Genomic DNA, 20,021 nt, shown 5'->3' with positions numbered 1-20,021 from the left:
GAGCACCCAGATTCATAAAGCAAGTCCTGAGTGACCTACAAAGAGACTTAGACTCCCAAACATTAATAATGGGAGACTTTAACACCCCACTGTCAACATTAGACAGATCAACGAGACAGAAAATCAACAAGGATACCCAGGAATTGAACTCAGCTCTGCACCAAGCAGACCTAATAGACATCTACAGAACTCTCCACCCCAAATCAACAGAATATACATTTTTTTCAGCACCACACCACACCTATTCCAAAATTGACCATATACTTGGAAGTAAAGCTCTCCTCAATAAATGTAAAAGAACAGAAATTATAACAAACTATCTCTCAGATCACAGTGCAATCAAGCTAGAACTCAGGATTAAGAATCTCACTCAAAACCGCTCAACTACATGGAAACTGAACAACCTGCTCCTGAATGACTACTGGGTACATAACGAAATGAAGGCAGAAATAAAGATGTTCTTTGAAACCAACGAGAACCAAGACACAACATACCAGAATCTCTGGGATGCATTCAAAGCAGTGTGTAGAGGGAAATTTATAGCACTAAATGCCCACAAGAGAAAGCAGGAAAGATCCAAAATTGACACCCTAACATCACAATTAAAAGAACTAGAAAAGCAAGAGCAAACACATTCAAAAGCTAGCAGAAGGCAAGAAATAACTAAAATCAGAGCAGAACTGAAGGAAATAGAGACACAAAAAACCCTTCAAAAAATAAATGAATCCAGGAGCTGGTTTTTTGAGAGGATCAACAAAATTGATAGACCACTAGCAAGATTAATAAAGAAAAAAAGAGAGAAGAATCAAATAGATGCAATAAAAAATGATAAAGGGGATATCACCACTGATCCCACAGAAATACAAACTACCATCAGAGAATATTACAAACACCTCTACGCAAATAAACTAGAAAATCTAGAAGAAATGGATAAATTCCTCAACACATACACCCTCCCAAGACTAAACCAGGAAGAAGTTGAATCTCTGAATAGACCAATAACAGGATCTGAAATTGTGGCAATAATCAATAGCTTACCAACCAAAAAAAGTCCAGGACCAGATGGGTTCACAGCCGAATTCTACCAGAGGTACAAGGAGGAGCTGGTACCATTCCTTCTGAAACTATTCCAATCAATAGAAAAAGAGGGAATCCTCCCTAACTCATTTTATGAGGCCAGCATCATCCTGATACCAAAGCCTGGCAGAGACACAACAAAAAAAGAGAATTTTAGACCAATATCCTTGATGAACATTGATGCAAAAATCCTCAATAAAATACTGGCAAACAGAATCCAGCAGCACATCAAAAAGCTTATCCACCATGATCAAGTGGGCTTCATCCCTGGGATGCAAGGCTGGTTCAATATACGCAAATCAATAAATGTAATCCAGCATATAAACAGAACCAAAGTCAAAAACCACATGATTATCTCAATAGATGCAGAAAAGGCCTTTGACAAAATTCAACAACCCTTCATGCTAAAAACTCTCAATAAATTAGGTATTGATGGGACGTATCTCAAAATAATAAGAGCTATTTATGACAAACCCACAGCCAATATCATACTGAATGGGCAAAAACTGGAAGCATTCCCTTTGAAAAGTGGCACAAGACAGGGATGCCCTCTCTCACCACTTCTATTCAACATAGTGTTGGAAGTTCTGGCCAGGGCAATTAGGCAAGAGAAGGAAATCAAGGGTATTCAATTAGCAAAAGAGGAAGTCAAATTGTCCCTGTTTGCAGATGACATGATAGTATATCTAGAAAACCCCATTGTCTCAGCCCAAAATCTCCTTAAGCTGATAAGCAACTTCAGCAAAGTCTCAGGATACAAAATCAATGTACAAAAATCACAAGCATTCTTATACATCAATAACAGACAAACAGAGAGCCAAATCATGAGTGAACTCCCATTCACAATTGCTTCAAAGAGAATAAAATACCTAGGAATCCAACTTACAAGGGATGTGAAGGACCTCTTCAAGGAGAACTACAAACCACTGCTCAAGGAAATAAAAGAGGATACAAACAAATGGAAGAACATTCCATGCTCATGGGTAGGAAGAATCAATATCATGAAAATGGCCATCCTTCCCAAGGTAATTTACAGATTCAATGCCATCCCCATCAAGTTACCAATGACTTTCTTCACAGAATTGGAAAAAACTACTTTAAAGTTCATATGGAACCAAAAAAGAGCCCGCATCGCCAAGTCAATCCTAAGCCAAAAGAACAAAGCTGGAGGCATCACGCTACCTGACTTCAAACTATACTACAAGGCTACAGTAACCAAAACAGCATGGTACTGGTACCAAAACAGAGATATAGATCAATGGAACAGAACAGAGCCCTCAGAAATAACGCCACATATCTACAACTATCTGATCTTTGACAAACCTGAGAAAAACAAGCAATGGGGAAAGGATTCCCTATTTAATAAATGGTGCTGGGAAAACTGGCTAGCCATATGTAGAAAGCTGAAACTGGATCCCTTCCTTACACCTTATACAAAAATTAATTCAAGATGGATTAAAGACTTAAATGTTAGACCTAAAACCATAAAAACCCTAGAAGAAAACCTAGGCAATACCATTCAGGACATAGGCATGGGCAAGGACTTCATGTCTAAAACTCCAAAAGCAATGGCAACAAAAGCCAAAATTGACAAATGGGATCTAATTAAACTAAAGAGCTTCTGCACAGCAAAGGAAACTACCATCAGAGTGAACAGGCAACCTACAAAATGGGAGAAAATTTTCGCAACCTACTCATCTGACAAAGGGCTAGTATCCAGAATCTACAATGAACTCCAACAAATTTACAAGAAAAAAACAAACAACCCCATCAAAAAGTGGGCAAAGGACATGAACAGACACTTCTCAAAAGAAGACATTTATGCAGCCAAAAAACACATGAAAAAATGCTCACCATCACTGGCCATCAGAGAAATGCAAATCAAAACCACAATGAGATACCATCTCACACCAGTTAGAATGGCAATCATTAAAAAGTCAGGAAACAACAGGTGCTGGAGAGGATGTGGAGAAATAGGAACACTTTTACACTGTTGGTGGGACTGTAAACTAGTTCAACCCTTGTGGAAGTCAGTGTGGCGATTCCTCAGGGATCTAGAACTAGAAATACCATTTGACCCAGCCATCCCATTACTGGGTATATACCCAAAGGACTATAAATCATGCTGCTATAAAGACACATGCACACGTATGTTTATTGCCGCATTATTCACAATAGCAAAGACTTGGAAGCAACCCAAATGTCCAACAATGATAGACTGGATTAAGAAAATGTGGCACATATACACCATGGAATACTATGCAGCCATAAAAAATGATGAGTTCACGTCCTTTGTAGGGACATGGATGAAATTGGAAATCATCATTCTCAGTAAACTATCGCAAGAACAAAAAACCAAACACCGCATATTCTCACTCATAGGTGGGAATTGAACAATGAGAACACATGGACACAGGAAGGGGAACATCACACTTCGGGGACTGTTGTGGGGTGGGGGGAGGGGGGAGGGATAGCATTGGGAGATATACCTAATGCTAGATGACGAGTTGGTGGGTGCAGCGCACCAGCATGGCACATGTATACATATGTAACTTACCTGCACGATGTGCACATGTACCATAGAGCCTAAAGTATAATAATAATAATAATAAAAAAAAATAATAAAAAAAAAAAAAAAAAAAAAAAAAAAAAAGAACCTTATGACGGGAGGCTTGTAATTCCCCTCTCTCATCTTCTGTGCTAATGTCATTACACCTTTTACTTTTACCTATGTTGAAAATTACAATATATTGCTACAGTTTTTACTTAGGCAGTCAATTATATGTTAGAAAACTTTTAAATAAAAATAAATATATATATTTTTTATTTTATATGTATAACATATATATATACACACACATTTCTGGACATAAATCTTCATTTTTAAAAATAAATCTAACTTTCTGTCCAATATTATAAACCTTCTGCCTTAAAAATATCCTTTTAGTATGTCTTTTAGTGTAGATCTGACAGAAATAAATTGTCTCAGATTTTGATTGTTTGAAGAAAAAGTCTTTAGTAAGTATTTCTTAGAGCTATTTGTGTTGCATATAGAATCCTGGGTTAACTTTTATTCTTTTTCTTTCAGCACTTTAAAGATGTTACTTCAGGCTGGGCACGGTGGCTCCTGCCTGTAATCCCAGCACTTTGGGAGCCTGAGGCGGGCGGATCACGAGGTCAGGAGATCGAGACCATCCTGGCCAATATGATGACACCCCGTCTCTACTAAAATACAAAAAATTAGCCAGATGGGGTGGTGCAGGCCCGTAGTCCCAGCTACTAGGGAGGCTGAGGCAGGGAAATCATTTTAACCCAGGAGGCGGAGATTGCAGTGGGCCGAGATCACGCTACTGCACTCCAGCCTGGCAACAAAGCGAGACTCCATCTAAAAAAAAAAAAAAAAAAAAGATGTTACTACTCCATTGCCTTGTATACATTTTTACACCCGGAAGGTTGCTGTCAGTCTTACTTTTCTTCCTTTGTAAGCAAAATGTCTCTCTTTTTTCCTTTTTTTTTTTCTTGGCTGCTTTAGGTATTTTTTTCTTTATCTTTTGTTTTTGACAGTTTGAATATGATGCATCATGGTTTGGTGTGTGTGGGTACGTATGTGTACGTGTGCATTGGAAAGTTATTCATTCCACCTATGCAGAAGACTAGCTACAGACGTACACAGCCTTTATGCCTGAAAATGTACATGCCTTTTCTCTTCTGTGTTAGTGTAGAGGTTTGAAGCAATAAGTCAGGAGTTGAGTTGGGCTTGGGTTTTGTTGTTGCTACCGTTAGTTTCAGTGCATCATATGCCACAGCTTAGGGTGGAAAAGATTATTCTCAGTGTTCCTTCTCCACCTACAGCTTTTGACCTTCCCTGTGCATCTATGCCTCAGAGGCCCTTCCTCCAGTGATTTTCAGTTGCTGATTGTTCCCTGGTGTTTGTTGGCCTCGTGATAGAGGGCAGGAAAACTCTCTGATGTCCTCATCCAAGGTCAGACTTAGGCAGGCCTATATCTGAGTGCTAGGGATGGAACTTTCTCCATGATCGATGCCCTCCTTTTCATGGCAAACATGGCAGCTTATGTACAGGAAAGTTTTTCCTGCCCCTGCTCTAATGCTATTGCTGTAAACCTGAGGCCCAGGAGTGCTTTCTGTCTCTTCCACAAGGCTAAAGTGTTTTGCTCCTTAGGACTCTGTGCCTCTCCCACAGAAGCAGCCTCTTTTCTCCCCAGGCTTGCACTATAATATTTCTCTTGAGTTGTGGATAGGGCCCATGAAGAAGAGCATACAAGAGGGTAGAAATTTTCCTTGTGACTGTGGCTCCCAGGGATTCTAGTCTCTCCTGCTACCTCACAGTCAGGTCTCTTGGATGGTGCCAGTGTCTCTTCCTTGCATACTCTGCCGCAGGTGAGCTAAGTCTCACAACATGGTTGCTTTAGAGGAACGTGCTTATATTTTAAAGTTTAGATTCCTTGATCTCTCATCTCTCTGATGCATGCTTGGAAAATTATGATTTTTATAGCTAATTTCACTTTTTCTTGAGTCACTGTAGGGATAATACTTTTCCAACTTTCTACATCCTAGGAAGATCTTCAACTCTAAATTTCATGTTTCAGAATATTATCCTAAAGAATTCTCACTGTTTGTGTTAATGTAGTTATGACATCATATTTACCCTTTTAATATTTACTGAATCTAGATATTTTGATATCTCTCTTTCTCATCATTAGGCTCTAAATACAGAATTATAAAATTTTAATAAGATAATGGAAATAAAATAATAACCTACACTAATATTTTGTAAGTACTTCATAGAACTTGAAAATAAAGCATTTCCTATTAAAAATTAAAAATACATTTTTTCTGGATATAGCTTTAAAGCTATTGCTACATATAAAGTATTTTAATGAATTATCATGAATGCTATAACCATCATTTCTCAAGATTAAAGTCTGGTCTCTGAAGGCACTAACTGCTTAAAGAAATACAACAAGATACTCCACTAATTGTCTGAAACCAGTTATGATTGCTAGATACACTGAGTTTCATGATCTTTGAGTCATTTTGACTCGGGAGAAAGATATATGTCAAGACATTTGCTTTTAAGAAAATGTTATTTTCCAAGGGAAATAAATAGTTATAAAGGAGCTACAATATAATTCAAAAACTACTTATCCTCATGAATTTATCAAATGGATAAAACAAAGTGAGGCTGTCCTAACAACATCTTCTAGAATTAGCTTAGTATCTGAAAGCCTTAAAATATGGCTGGGACTCAGTGTTATTACCTATAAAAAATAGATGTTGCATCTAGTGTAACAATGTGGTCTCTTGCAGCTTTGAGATCTATAATTGTTAAATTGTATATTGCTTTTTTAGTGATTCTATTGAAATCATACTTATAATGAATCTTTCTATAATTGCAGGCTTCATATGGGGAGAAATTAAACAGATGTGGGATGGCGGACTTCAGGACTACATCCATGATTGGTGGAATCTAATGGACTTTGTAATGAACTCCTTATATTTAGCAACAATCTCCTTGAAAATTGTTGCATTTGTAAAGGTAACTACTATTTATGTTGTTGGTAAAGCATATGTTCTGATTATTAATGATATACTTTCAATTGATATTAATTTTATTAATAAAGTTACCTAGAGCTTTTTCCAGATGTCTTATTCATCAGCTCATGGTTTTATTGATAGATATATAGGGATAAAAATGCATAAATAAATGCATAAGCTTTAATCACAAAACAAGTTTTTATAAGTAGAAGTTATCACCCAATTCCCTTGCATCTACTAAGTAGAATGATGTCTCAAAATTATTCACAGTAACTGCTCTAGTTTGTAATCTTTTCTATTTCTAAAGAAATTCTACTTCAAACACTGTTTAAATTTTGGCAACCCAAATCTATTTTCTTCAGTTATAACTAATAGATAAAATTTCATAGACAGATCAAAATATTACTCTTTCAAAGCATTGAAATTATTATTTCAGTATAAACTAATACAATTTGATATAATTAGAGCAGAATATAATTTCTTTCTCCTCATCCCATTCAACATGACAGTGCCTGAAATCTCACACACTCATTACTCCCCCAGATTTTGTACACCATCAATCTTATCCCAACCTCATAATTTGCATAAAACATTTTTGTTCTGTCATGACAATTGGGATTATTTTGTACTTTGTTGGGTTTCTTTCAACCCAGAGGATTATATTCTCTCTTTCACTGATTTTCCTTTTCCCCCTTTCCTTTTCTCTTTAAAAAAAAAAAGTTTCAAAATGACTAGTTATTTGATAAAAAAAAAAATACAGAATATCTAATTGGGTGTGACATAAATAATGCATTCAATTTAATAATCTGAACTAGAAAATTCTAACATGTAGATAAACTTTTGTTCATTTAGCCTAGTTCTTAAAATAATGCCTTATGCTTCTGCGGGAAACCTTCAGGTATGACAGAATCAAAACTGTCTGAAGTTGGATGCAGCCATAAAAAAAGATGAGTTCATGTCCTTTGTAGGGACATGGATGAAGCTGGAAACCATCATTCTGAGCAAACTATCGCAAGGACAGAAAACCAAACACCACGTGTTCTCACTCATAGGTGGGAATTGAACAATGAGAACACGTGGACACAGGGTGGGGAACATCACACGCCGGGGCCTATCATGGGGTTGGGAGAGGGAGGAAGGATAGCATTAGGAGATATACCTAATGTAAATGACAAGTTAACAGGTGCAGCACACCAACATGGCACATGTATATCTATGTAACAAACCTGCACATTGTGCACATGTACCCTAGAACTTAAAGTAAAATAATAAAAAAAAATTGTCTGAAGTTGGAAAGGCCACAGTTTTCCATTAACATGCTACCAGTGCTCACCGAAATACTATGGGAAAGCAATTTCTATCAATTTTATGGAAAGCAAGTATATTTTAAAATGAAAACATAATTTGGTAATTTTATTAATGCATTGAGGTTAATGACCTTGAAAAGTTTAAGACAGCAGAAGGTACTCTTTTAACCAAAGGAGATTATGCATCTCTGTAAGAGGCAGGCAGTCTGTGATTAAGCGCCTAACTCTCCAGTCCCCTTCTTCTGTCATGATCCTTGGATGTATACATAAGATTGTTTAGACCTACTTCTAAAAGTAACATATGTAGTTTTTTGTGGTTTTGTGCTGTCATGAAATTCTGGGATTATATCACAATAGCAGTTCTTGTCAAATTTCTAGGTGGATAAGAATCATAAGGAGGGCTTGCTAAAACTCAGGTTCATTTTCTTCGTCATCAGATTTAAGTTACATGTACTACGACAAAGTCCAAATTTGCATTTCTAACAAACTCCCAGTTGATACTGATACAGTTGATCTAAGGAAGACACTGTGAAGAACATTGCATTGTATAGACCTGTTCTACAGCTCAGAGAAGTGTGAGATTGAGTCCAAAAGAAACTGCTGTTATACATTTATTTAGACAATATTTAAACTAAGCTATATCATGTTTGTATTTATTACATTTGTGTGATGTTTATGTATAGTACATGTATTTTTTCATATATAAGAACTCTGGTATGTAGTGAGTATGCTTACATAGATTAATGGATATTTGTAGATGTTTTGCCTCAAGACTTTTAGATGTGGGATTTTAATTTAGTTAAAAAGTTGTAAATTCTACACTGGCAAAATCTATTTTACCATTAAAATCTAAACATTGTTCTTTATGTTTAGAATTAAACTCACTCACCCCCAGTGATGAAAAGGAGGGGGCAGAGGGAGAAACGGGATGTGGAGCAGTGCACAGTAATTACTGCAGATGAAGACGACCTAAGGAATGTTAAGTCTTCAAAAAATACATAGTTTGTTAATATATGGTCATAGGAGTTCAGCTATAATTGGAAATATAAATTACGACATGTCCTTTCTGAAGGATTTGCATTTAGCACAATGCATGTTTTTGATTTGGGTTCATGTATTCATTGGCATGCACTGTGGAGTCACAGTTTTTGTGCTCCTTTCCTCCATCACTTACTAGGTGGGTGACCTTGAGCCTGTTTCTTCACCTCTATTTGTCTCATCCATAAAATAAGAAAAATAATAATTTCTACCTTATGCTGTTGGCATGAGAAGTAAATGAGTCGATGTGTTTAAAGTGCCTATTACAGAATAAGCACGCTAAATTAGTTTTTTCTTTTTTTTTTTTTTTTTACTTTTGTCTTTGCTTTCTTCCTCATATACTATGAGTCCACTAGACTTTCCTTTTGTAAGATCCTTAATGTGTCTCCTCATTTGCTTTATTTTAGTTTAAAAAGAGTTTGAGCTCTAGGTCCACACTTGCCTTCACCATGTTCAATCTGTATGGTATGGGGCAAGTTATTGAATGTAGGTCTCAATTTTATTACCTGTAAGATGATGATAATAATCAAAAGAGTACTTACTGTGGGAGCCTGTGATGTCACTCTGACTTTCTGATTTGTCCTTCCTTACCTTACATTTTTTCTATCATTCAATTTTTTTCAGGCTAATTTGTAATAACTTATAAATTATTATTTTAAGAACAGGTAGGTTATTTGCATGAAAAATAGAGTCTGTTGTAGATAAAGCAAACAGCTATTATGTGAATCAAGAAGCTAATTAAATCAATAAGCATTTATTGGAGCACACTAAGAAACAGCTTTTGATCTGGTTGCTGAAAATGCGAATCTGCCCAAGAGGTAGCTCTTGCCTTCAAGTGGATCACAGTCAGGTAGATGAAAGACAAATGCATGTAAACAAGGATCTTACAATGCAGTAAGGTCTATAAGAGGGGCTACTGTAACATGACAGAAGGAACTGAACTTTTCTGTAATGACCTGGAATTATACAGAGGACAGTACAAGTGGATATCTATCATGATCATGAACATGCATGAGCATTCAAGACAGAAAAGGCACAATATGCAAAAATCAGAGTGTTTAACAAGCAGAGTTCAATATCTATTTTGGATGATCCTAAAAACGTGGGCAGGGAGACGGTGAGAAGGACTTTCCACATCTTGCTATCGGGCTTGAATTTTACCCTATAAATTATAAGGATCCATTTAGGACATTTATGTGGGGAATGGTTCAAATGATGATGATTGCCTGAAATAGAGCAGTGAACACAGGAGAAGATGATAGAAGATTGGACTTGAACAAATTTAGGTAGTAAGATCTGGAAGATATGTGATTTAGTAATTATGAAATATGAGGTAGATTAAATCATACTAATAATTCTCCTTAGTAAATAATAGATTCACCTCTTTTGCTTCAGACGGGATTACCAGTGTTATGACTAGGACCTCTGCTGGGATTGTATAGGTTCTACCTCCTATCTGAGGATTCCTGAACAGGAACAAAGTCCATTCATAGGTCCTTTTGGTTAAGTCATGGAACTGGACCAAAAAAAACTGTATCATCCTACAAAAAAAGAAAATCTTGTTATAATTGTTCTTTTCAGAAAGAGAACCTTTTAGAAACATCTGTCTTAGGGGCCAGCCTTGTTTAATTTCTCCATTGTATTAGTCACCTCGGCTTGTCACAATAGAATACCATAGATTGGGTGGCTTAAACAACAGAAATTTATTTCTTGCAATTACAGAGACTGGAAGCCTGAGATCAAGGTTCCAGCGTGGTTGGTTTCTGGTGAGGTCTCTCTCACTGACTTATAGAAGGTTGGTCACATTCACCTGGTGGAGGTGGGGCGTAAGAGGTTGGGAGACAATGCAAACTTTGGTGTGTCTCCTTATAAGGACACTAATCTCATCATGAAAGCCCACCCTCATGACCTCATCTAAACCTAATTACCTCCCAAAAATACCATCTCCAAATACCACCACACTGGGGGGCTCAATCTGGGGAGATGCAATTCAGTTCATGACATTCACACTTTTGCAATCCATCTACTTGCAAGAAAGATCTTTCTTTAAAATGCACACAAAACAGCCCTTCTAACCAAGGCCGTGGAATTGCCGTGACTACCACTTACATCACTTCCTACCTATGTGATTTGGAGCAAGTTACTGAATCTGTGCCTCAAATTTCTCTGCTGTAAAACAATAATAACAATCAAACATAATAGAATGTTTCTGAAGACTAAATCAATAAACATTTAATGCCATAGAATAGAACCTAATATAAAAACGCAGTATTTGCTCTCAATTTTTATATACAATGCAACAGTATTATAACGTGCAAAGACAGAGCATAAAAATATGTATGACTTCAATATTATCCATTTTACATGCAAAGTTTTGTGGTGTTTTCTTGAATATCTTGATTTATTAGCATTTAAACCTCATGGGTTATAAATTTTTTAAAAATTGCTCCTAATCCTCTGGAGGAAAGTATGTCAATCATTTTCTCTTTTCACTGTGTATGAAGTATTAGTTAATTTGGAGCTTGTTGATGCCTGGGGACCACAATTATAAAATGTTACTTCAGTTTCATTAGGGCTGGTTTATTTCTAGATATTATCCAGCCCCTTTTCTGTATGTAACGCTTCTCATATTTATCTTCAAGTTTGGCAGAAATGATTCGATTTTAATACCTTTATCACTGTGTAATTTAAATAATATTTTCAAAAATCAAAATTTTTATTAATAAGAAGATTTGTTTTAACCATCACTGTGGCTTTTCTTTATAGCACCATTCTTCTAAATAGTTCTAACTGCATGTCTCATAGATCCCATCTCTTATTAACTAGAAAAGGGGCAAGTGTTTTTTCTATTTTATAAATGATGTAACTTTAGTCTACTCCCCAAAGTGTGGGATTGTCTAAGATATTCTTTAGTTTTATGGAAGAAAGCTATAAAGATTTGAATCTTAGTTGTTTAATCAGAATTATGTACTTGAAGAGAAAATAATATGCCAGTATAAACACTGGTCTTTTTGGTCTTTCACTACTTAATTATCTGATAAATTTCTAGAAAGGGAAAAGACTTCACCATGTAAAGCACACATTAAAACCAATATATGTTTCTTATTTAATCTCCCTGACCAATATTTTTATTTCATATTAATTTAATTTTTACTCATTTCTATTTATTACTTGACATTCACAAGCATGCATCAGAGACTATAGAAGATATCAAGATAACCTAACATATTTTCCTACATTCAATAAACTTCTGATCCAATATTATGATTCAGTTCATCTTTCTCTCTTAACACTCGTGCTAAACTCTTCATGACTTGGCTCCAACTCATCTCATCCTTTCATACTCGTCTCACTGTTCCCAAATCCTCTGTGTTACATCTGTGTCAAGATACATTTATAAAAATGATCCATACTCTCTAACCACTTTGTTTTTGAATATGTCTGTAATTCTTCTCCCCAGAGTGCTTTTTGAGTTCCTATCATATATAAAGCACTCTACTAGATGTTCAGCACCTAAAAATGCCTTAGACAAAGCTCCCTGCATAAGAATCTGACAAGTAATCCAAAAGTACCTCTCTATTATATAGGTCTGAGAAGTAAGCAATTCTCTTTCAAAGGAATCTGAATAGAAATAAAGGCTTGGGGCAAAACCGAACTAGGGTACATACAGACTGAAAACAAATAATTGAGAGAAGGAGGAATACAGGAATTAATGATCCTAGAAAACCTATGTGTGTTTAAAATAGTTCTTGATTTCTTTCTAAAGGATTACTTTACAACACGGAGCTGTCAGCTCTGATCAGCAGGATCCTAGTGTCCATGCATCTGCAGTCGGAGTAAAGGATTAGCATGGATTGATTAATGTATGACTTCACCATGTTGTAAACCCGTATGGCATCTTCCTTGATCACTACCATGAACCCCGAAGATAGTGCCTGACACAGAGCAGGCACACTCATGTATACTTGATGAATGAATAACAAAATAATTGGAATTTAAATTCATCCTAGAAAAATGGTACAATGTTCATGGAAAAGCATTTTGGTAAGAATGTGTGACTAATTTGAGGAATTACCAGTAGTGAAAGTTTGAGCCAAAACATTAGGTGTCTAATTAGGACCAAATGGCAGTTAAATCTTTAAAAGAAGTCAGAACACAGAGGCTTTATGTAGCATGTTGAAAAATCAGAAGCTCATCTCAAGGACAATGTTGTGATTGAAGAACATTAAATAATATGTGACATGGGCTGGTTGGGTTATTTAAAAGATTCTGGAGGAGGGCTGGGTGCCATGGCTAATGCCTGAATCCCAGCACTTTGTGAGGCCCAGGCGGGCAGATCACCTGAGGTCAGGAGTTCAAGACCAGCCTGGCCAATTGTGGTGAAACCCCGTCTCTACTAAAAATGTAAAAATTAGCTGGGCATGGTGGTGGGCGCCTGTAATCCCAGCTACTCAGGAGGCTGAGGTAGGAGAAGTGCTTGAACCCAAGAGACGGAGGTTGCAGTGAGCCGAGATTGTGGCACTGCACTCCAGCCTGGGCGACAGAGCAAGACTACGTCTCAAAAAACAAGATCCTTGAGGAGATACATAGATGATAGAGGACATAAGACTTAAGGCAGGGAGAGCAGTGAGGAAGGTGCTGCAGTTATGTCTGAGAAATAAGAAGTACTATTTTAAAACTGTGAGGGTACTGATGAAGAGAAGGAAGCAACCTACATAAGATTCGGGTTTAGATGCTGGGATTTTAGACAAAAAGATTCTAGGAGGAACCTCAAATTCTGACTTGGTGACCTGTTGTCATTCATAAGATCAGAAGGGGTAAATGGAGAAAGAGTTTGAGGATGCAAAGGTGGTGAGTTACACTTTCGATCTGTGAGTTTGAGATGCCTGTGAGATATCCAAGTGGAAAAGTCAACCAGACAGTACAATGCAGAATAGGGCTGTTAGGTGAGAAGTCTCAGCTGGAGATGTATACTTGAGAATAATCATTGAGAGTTAAAATCCTGAAAAACATCCAGGGAGAATGGGTAGAATGAGAAGAGAGGAGGCTTGAAAAGTGAACTCAACTTTTAAGGGGCAGGTGAGATTGAGGACCTTCCCAAGGAGACTGAGAAGAGGCCACTCAAAGACAAATACGCAAAGATGAAAAGTGAAGGTAGATTTTATAAATTGCTCTTAAATAGCAGAGCCAAAGAAATTTTTTAAAATTCAAATTAATATTTTAATTCCTAAGAATAGGTGTGGAAAATCTATTGACTGATTGAAGAATTACAATTATTCGCTACAAATTCAAAGAATATTACAATTTGTAATTATAAAAATCACTTTGTTAAATGATGACTATAGTTAAAAACTTAAGAAAATGTCTATGTGAAGGATGGGATAAAAATTTCAAAAAGCAGAATTTAAGAAGAATAAAATCAAGAGATAATTACTTCATATTTATGTCTCTTAATCAGTGACAGGAAATGAGGTTTTTTGGATCAGAGAACAGATAAATTATTTACTTACATAGCAAACTTAGCACTGGTTCCCCACACCCCAGTCCCCAGTCGGGGACCTAATAGCCAGATGTACCCTGTGTATACAAGGGTTTGTATCACAGGAGAGGAGCTTGGAAAATATGTGTCTCAGAACTCATACCGTGCAGCTGAGCCAGCTGCCAGTCTTTCCCCTGGAGAAGAAAAGAGAAAGACTTCAACTTTCTAAAGCAAATAAATTGTCTCTGGGGAGGCAAAGGTCCCTAGGTTTATTATTCTGAGAGTGTAAGCACATAGCTTCTGGGAAGATGATCCTAAGTTTCTCAGGAGGTCTCCATCTTTAACTTCCAGTGGTTATTTGCCATTCAAACATCCTTTAACCCAGATGCCAGCAATGTTTTGCCTAAAGCCTTGACCTTGCATAAAGTGAATATATTCATGCAGCATTTTTTCCTGGCCATGACTAGAAGTGCTAGACTCTGAAATCAACTTAAATAATCACACTGGGGCAGAATCTGTAAAAATGGAAAACCTTCCTCTTAACGATTTTTTTTTTTTTTTTTTTTAGTCTCAGCTGAGATAATTTACCAAGAAGGGCTCTTTTCAGAGTAGGTCCATAATAGAGCTTGACCCAGTCATAATGTGATGATGGATCCACATCCAGCTGACCTGGATGTTAAACCTAAAGCAATGCATAGCATCTTTCCTAGATTTGAAGGACTTTTAAAGCTTTGACAACACATCATCTCTAACCATTCCTAGCCTCAAAAGCCCCAGACAGAATTAATCACTTCCTCTTCCCTATTCCCACCGCACTTTGTGTTAATCTCTTAGAGCGTTTTTATTATAATTAGTTGTGCCTGTCTGCCTCACTGGACTATGAATACTTGACAGGAGAGAATATTTCTCGAGCACCCACGATATTCAGGGCATTGTGTTAAATGCTCTAAGAAGTTCAAGAAAATGATTGCATTATTAAGAATACTTCTTGTTTCATTTTTGTATATTTTAAAATATAGTCCTGAGCTATATTAGGTTAAATGAAGAGAAATTTAATTAGCTATCAACATAGGAGGATATTTCTCAACTATAAATATTTATGAGCTAATTGTATAGCTGATAGAATTAGCTATCAATTATAGGGGGACAGCTATCAATATTTACGGACTTAAATATGTGTGTCTTTTAAGAGAGAAGTGAGGAAAGAAAGGACAATGTGATCTTGGTCTTTGAAGGAAAAGGTGGCATCATACATAGCGAGACTAAGAGCAGAGAATTAGGTAATGTTTAGTATCCAAGTTTCACTCTGACACTTGTCATGATGAAAGGGAAAAACATCTTAACTTTTTTTTTACGTCTTCAGTAATTAGCTATTTTATGCAGAAGCTATGTGTGGGAATGTTCAAGAACATTTATCAAGATTTGAAAATAGAAAATAATTTTCTTCTAGTTCAAACTTGATTGTTTTACACTGCCAGTCAAGCAAGAGTCTGAGTGTTGAATAAGATCAGGAGCCTATAATACATTTTCTCCCCAGAGAGATTAAAAAATACTATCTATTAGTTTCAAGAATTAATTGATTCACATTTGTAAAGGTCTTTGATGTAAAATGTGCTATACAAAGAATAAAAAACATTCTATGGGACTCTGACAGAGTAGCACTAACTTTCTTTTCATTGGAAAAAAATCTTGGTTGTCCAGATATATTTTTCAGTGATGTGTATGAACCAAATAATTCAATTTATTGTTCAGTTCTAATAGAGATTTAATTACAGATTTTCATACTGCAATATTTCAAAGAGCATATTTGACCCTTTTTTTTTCTTTTTTTTTTTTTTGAGACGGAGTTTCACTCTTATTGCCCAGGATGGAGTGCAATGGCGTGATCTCAGCTCACCACAACCTCAGTCTCCCGAGTTCAAGCGATTCTCCTGCCTCAGCCTCCCTAATAGCTGGGATTACAGGTGCCCGCCACCCCACCTGGCTATTTTTTGTATTTTTAGTAGAGATGGGGTTTCTCCATATTGGTCAGGCTGGTCGCAAACTCCTGACCTCAGGTAATTCTCCCGCTTCGGCCTCCCAAAGTGCTGGGATTACAGGCATGAGCCACCGCGCCAGGCCTTGACCCTTTTTTAAAAGGGATACAAATTTACCTAGATAGTACACAGTTAAATTTTATTTTGCTTTTTATATGTTTTAATAGCAGGATAATTCAAATCTGACATTTTAATTAACCTGCTTACTTTTTAAATAATTGCTGGTCAAAGTTTACAGTAGCAATTTTTTTCTCAAATCACATATTTTACCTACTTAAGGAACATTCAGATAAATGTTATATTTCCTACATATTAAATGTAAAAAATTAGCAATTCAGCGACTGCCGGGACGATTTGTAAGTTAGGTTGTATTTACATTTAGGACATAGCAGAGAGGAAGCACTGATGGTCTTTGCCCATATTGGTCACTTCTGTTTCCATAGCAACAGACCACTACTTCTACTCATTTATATGTAATTTGTATCCTACATGTGTTCCTCTAGAATTGGCAAGTGTGTTCAAAAATCAAAAACAAAGTCATCAATTATTTTGTTCAAAATTTAATCGTTTCCTTCTGGTCTGATCTTGATCTATTTATATGCGTGTGTTTGTTTTACTTTCCCTTTGTTTCTCTGTTTTCTCCAGTACAGTGCCCTTAATCCACGAGAATCATGGGACATGTGGCATCCCACTCTGGTGGCAGAGGCTTTATTTGCTATTGCAAACATCTTCAGTTCTCTGCGTCTGATCTCATTGTTTACTGCAAATTCTCACCTGGGACCTCTGCAAATATCTCTGGGAAGAATGCTCCTGGACATTTTGAAGTTTCTATTCATATACTGCCTTGTGTTGCTAGCATTTGCAAATGGCCTAAATCAATTGTACTTCTATTATGAAGAAACGAAAGGGTTAACCTGCAAAGGCATAAGATGTGAAAAGCAGAATAATGCATTTTCAACGTAAGTCTAATAGACATTTCTACTGGTAATATTGTACAGCATTTAGAGTGCACCGCATCGCAAACTTGAAAAACCTATAACAAATGGTTGTAAAGAAAATGGGGAATTAAAATTATGCTTAATGCAGAAAACAGAATTAACAGGGCTTTGAATAGAAATGAAAACTTCTGACGGGAAAAAGAATACCGGGCACATTTATTTCAAATTTCAGTAAAATAATCTTTTCTTCTAAATGACTTCATGCGAAAGAAAGCAATAGATACTATTTTTTTAGATGTAGAATTTAAAAAGGTAACCTATATACTATGAAAGCTTACAAGTATATTAAAAGATAGAACATGTGTAAAACCACTCATATTGGAAAATTCAAGTAGGTTTCAATATTTCCTCATGTGTTTTCCAGGTACTAAAGTCCATTTATGTATCTCTTTCATTCTCTAGTTTCCTACACAAAAACTTAAGCATCTAAAAATAGTGCAAATGGAAATCTAAGACTAATCTAGCCATTACTGCCATGCACACAAAACTCTCTGTGCCCTTATGGCTGGATGAGCAATAGACAGTGTCTATTGTCAAGTCTCTCAGTTATTCTCATAACGGGCTTTGCTAACAGCACACAGCTTCATGGGCACTGTGTTTGATGGTCACACAGCTCTCATAGGTTATTCCTCTATATATCTGTCCCATTTCCTTCCCACTGTGACAAACAGACGGTTAACTAGTAGGTGAATTAATAAGTGAAGTGATTTTCCTGCATACAGTAACCACGTTTGAATACACAGTCATTTTGTAGGTGACTTTAAAAGTCATACCTTATTCATGAGCCGTCATAGAATCGTGTATACTATAAGAGAGGATAGTAATTTCTCAAGTACCAAAAATTCAATAATATCACTTGAACAAAATCACTTACAGCTAAAATGCTCCTGTTGGTTTAATTCTACATCTGTTTTATCTTAGCCCCAATATTTAAAACTTCATTTTAATTATTCATCATCTTTTTATTTGCACATAATTTTTAAATGTCAGCCATTGATACCTCATTTTTTTCAGAAATAGATTTGATACAACCATGGATCTTAAAGAAAACACAATTTTTTTTTTAAGGCAGAGTTTTGCTCAGTTGCCCAGGCTGGAGTACAGTGGTGTGATCTCGGCTCACTGCAATCTCTGCCTCCAGGGTTCAAGTGATCCTCCTGCTTCAGCCCCCCGAGTAGCTGGGGCATACAGGCACCCACCACCACGCCCAGCTAATTTTTGTATTTTTAGTAGAGATAGGGTTTCACCATGTTAGCCAGGCTGAGTCTTGAACTCCTAACCTCAAGGGATCTACCCACCACGGCCTCCCAAAGTGTGGGGATTACAGGCATGAGCCACTTCGCCAGCCTTCCAGCTCCTTCTTGATCCTGTATTCCTAAGCAGCAGTTTCTTGGCCTGACTGGTTCACTCAGTCTTGACATCTTCCTACTGCTCTCTTCTGACCCTGGGCAGGAGGAATTCAATGAAATCCCCTGCAAAAACATCCTCATAACTAGCATGGCCTAGGATGGCATCTCAATTTTGATATCTGAACTTCTCTTCCTCCCCCGACCACGCCCTATCCTCCGGCTCCCATCTTATTTGTGGTTCTTGACTTGCAACGTGGCCGGGGAAACTTGGATTAGAGATTTACAATGGTCAGATCCCACCAACCTCTTCCTTCATAAATGAGAGTTCTGCTCTAACAATCTTTGTCTGTCTGCCGGCTGGTCTCCTGGATTTCTCATGGAGAACCCTTGTGAATGCTCTTTCACAACTTTCTTCTTACTTTATGCTGCATAACCTGGTGCAAACTGCTTGCCAAGACCACCCCATCTGTTCCTGTTGTCATATCCTTCTGACTTCCTCCTTTGCCTTCCAGAAAGAACTTCCACATAGCATTTAAAACTGTGTTAACTCCCAGGTCCTCTTTATTTCAGGGAAAAGCTCTGGTTCCCAGACCCAACCCTTCTCACCTATCTGATTCCTCCACAATCAATAGGTTATACCTAACACTGTCATGATTTATGATCCCCTAAAATTCCTAGGAATTTCTTTGTCCCTGTATTGGTTTCTTTGTAAGTAATAACATGTTACAAACTAATTATAACATAAATCAAAGGAGATTATGGCCAGACAAGCGTGATGTAAGATGCTTAATATAAATTTTATTCCAAAATCAAATATACTGGATTATTGGGATTATGTATTACTTTCGTTTGTCTCTACCAATGATTTCCTCTATTGTCATGAAAAGCAACATATAATTACATATCTTAAATACTATAGGTCTATATCATTCAACCCAAATAAATCAGTTATTGCACTTGAATTATTTTTTCTAAATAATATAATATAAATCTGCAAGCCACAAATTATTTTTTGCTTCAAGATATTGAAAAACTAAAGTATATATCAATAGCCCTTAGCATTAGGAAGCAGGAGGTCCCAGGCATAAGTCACCTGTCCCTTGATGACTCTGTTTAAGCAAAACAGACATCAGTCGTTGTCACAGGGTATATAGTGATACCCTTGGGGCCCCTGCTCTACA

General features: G+C 36.7%; 1 protein-coding gene across 6 annotated transcripts in view; it reads left to right on the top strand.

The window, feature by feature from the left end:
- The window catches only part of TRPC4 (transient receptor potential cation channel subfamily C member 4), a 239,561-nt gene that overhangs the window by 195,368 nt on the left and 24,172 nt on the right, over positions 1–20,021 (top strand). For all 6 annotated transcript variants that reach the window (XM_009248583.4, XM_009248584.4, XM_054528932.2 and 3 more), the window contains 2 exons: positions 6,495–6,634; positions 17,139–17,452. In XM_009248583.4, the coding sequence (XP_009246858.1) occupies positions 6,495–6,634; positions 17,139–17,452 (454 nt within the window). The remainder of the gene's footprint in view (positions 1–6,494; positions 6,635–17,138; positions 17,453–20,021) is intronic.

This window comes from Pongo abelii, chromosome 14 (genome assembly GCF_028885655.2).
Source record: "Pongo abelii isolate AG06213 chromosome 14, NHGRI_mPonAbe1-v2.0_pri, whole genome shotgun sequence".
Lineage (NCBI taxonomy): Eukaryota > Metazoa > Chordata > Mammalia > Primates > Hominidae > Pongo > Pongo abelii.
This window is presented reverse-complemented; position numbering and strand designations above follow the sequence as displayed.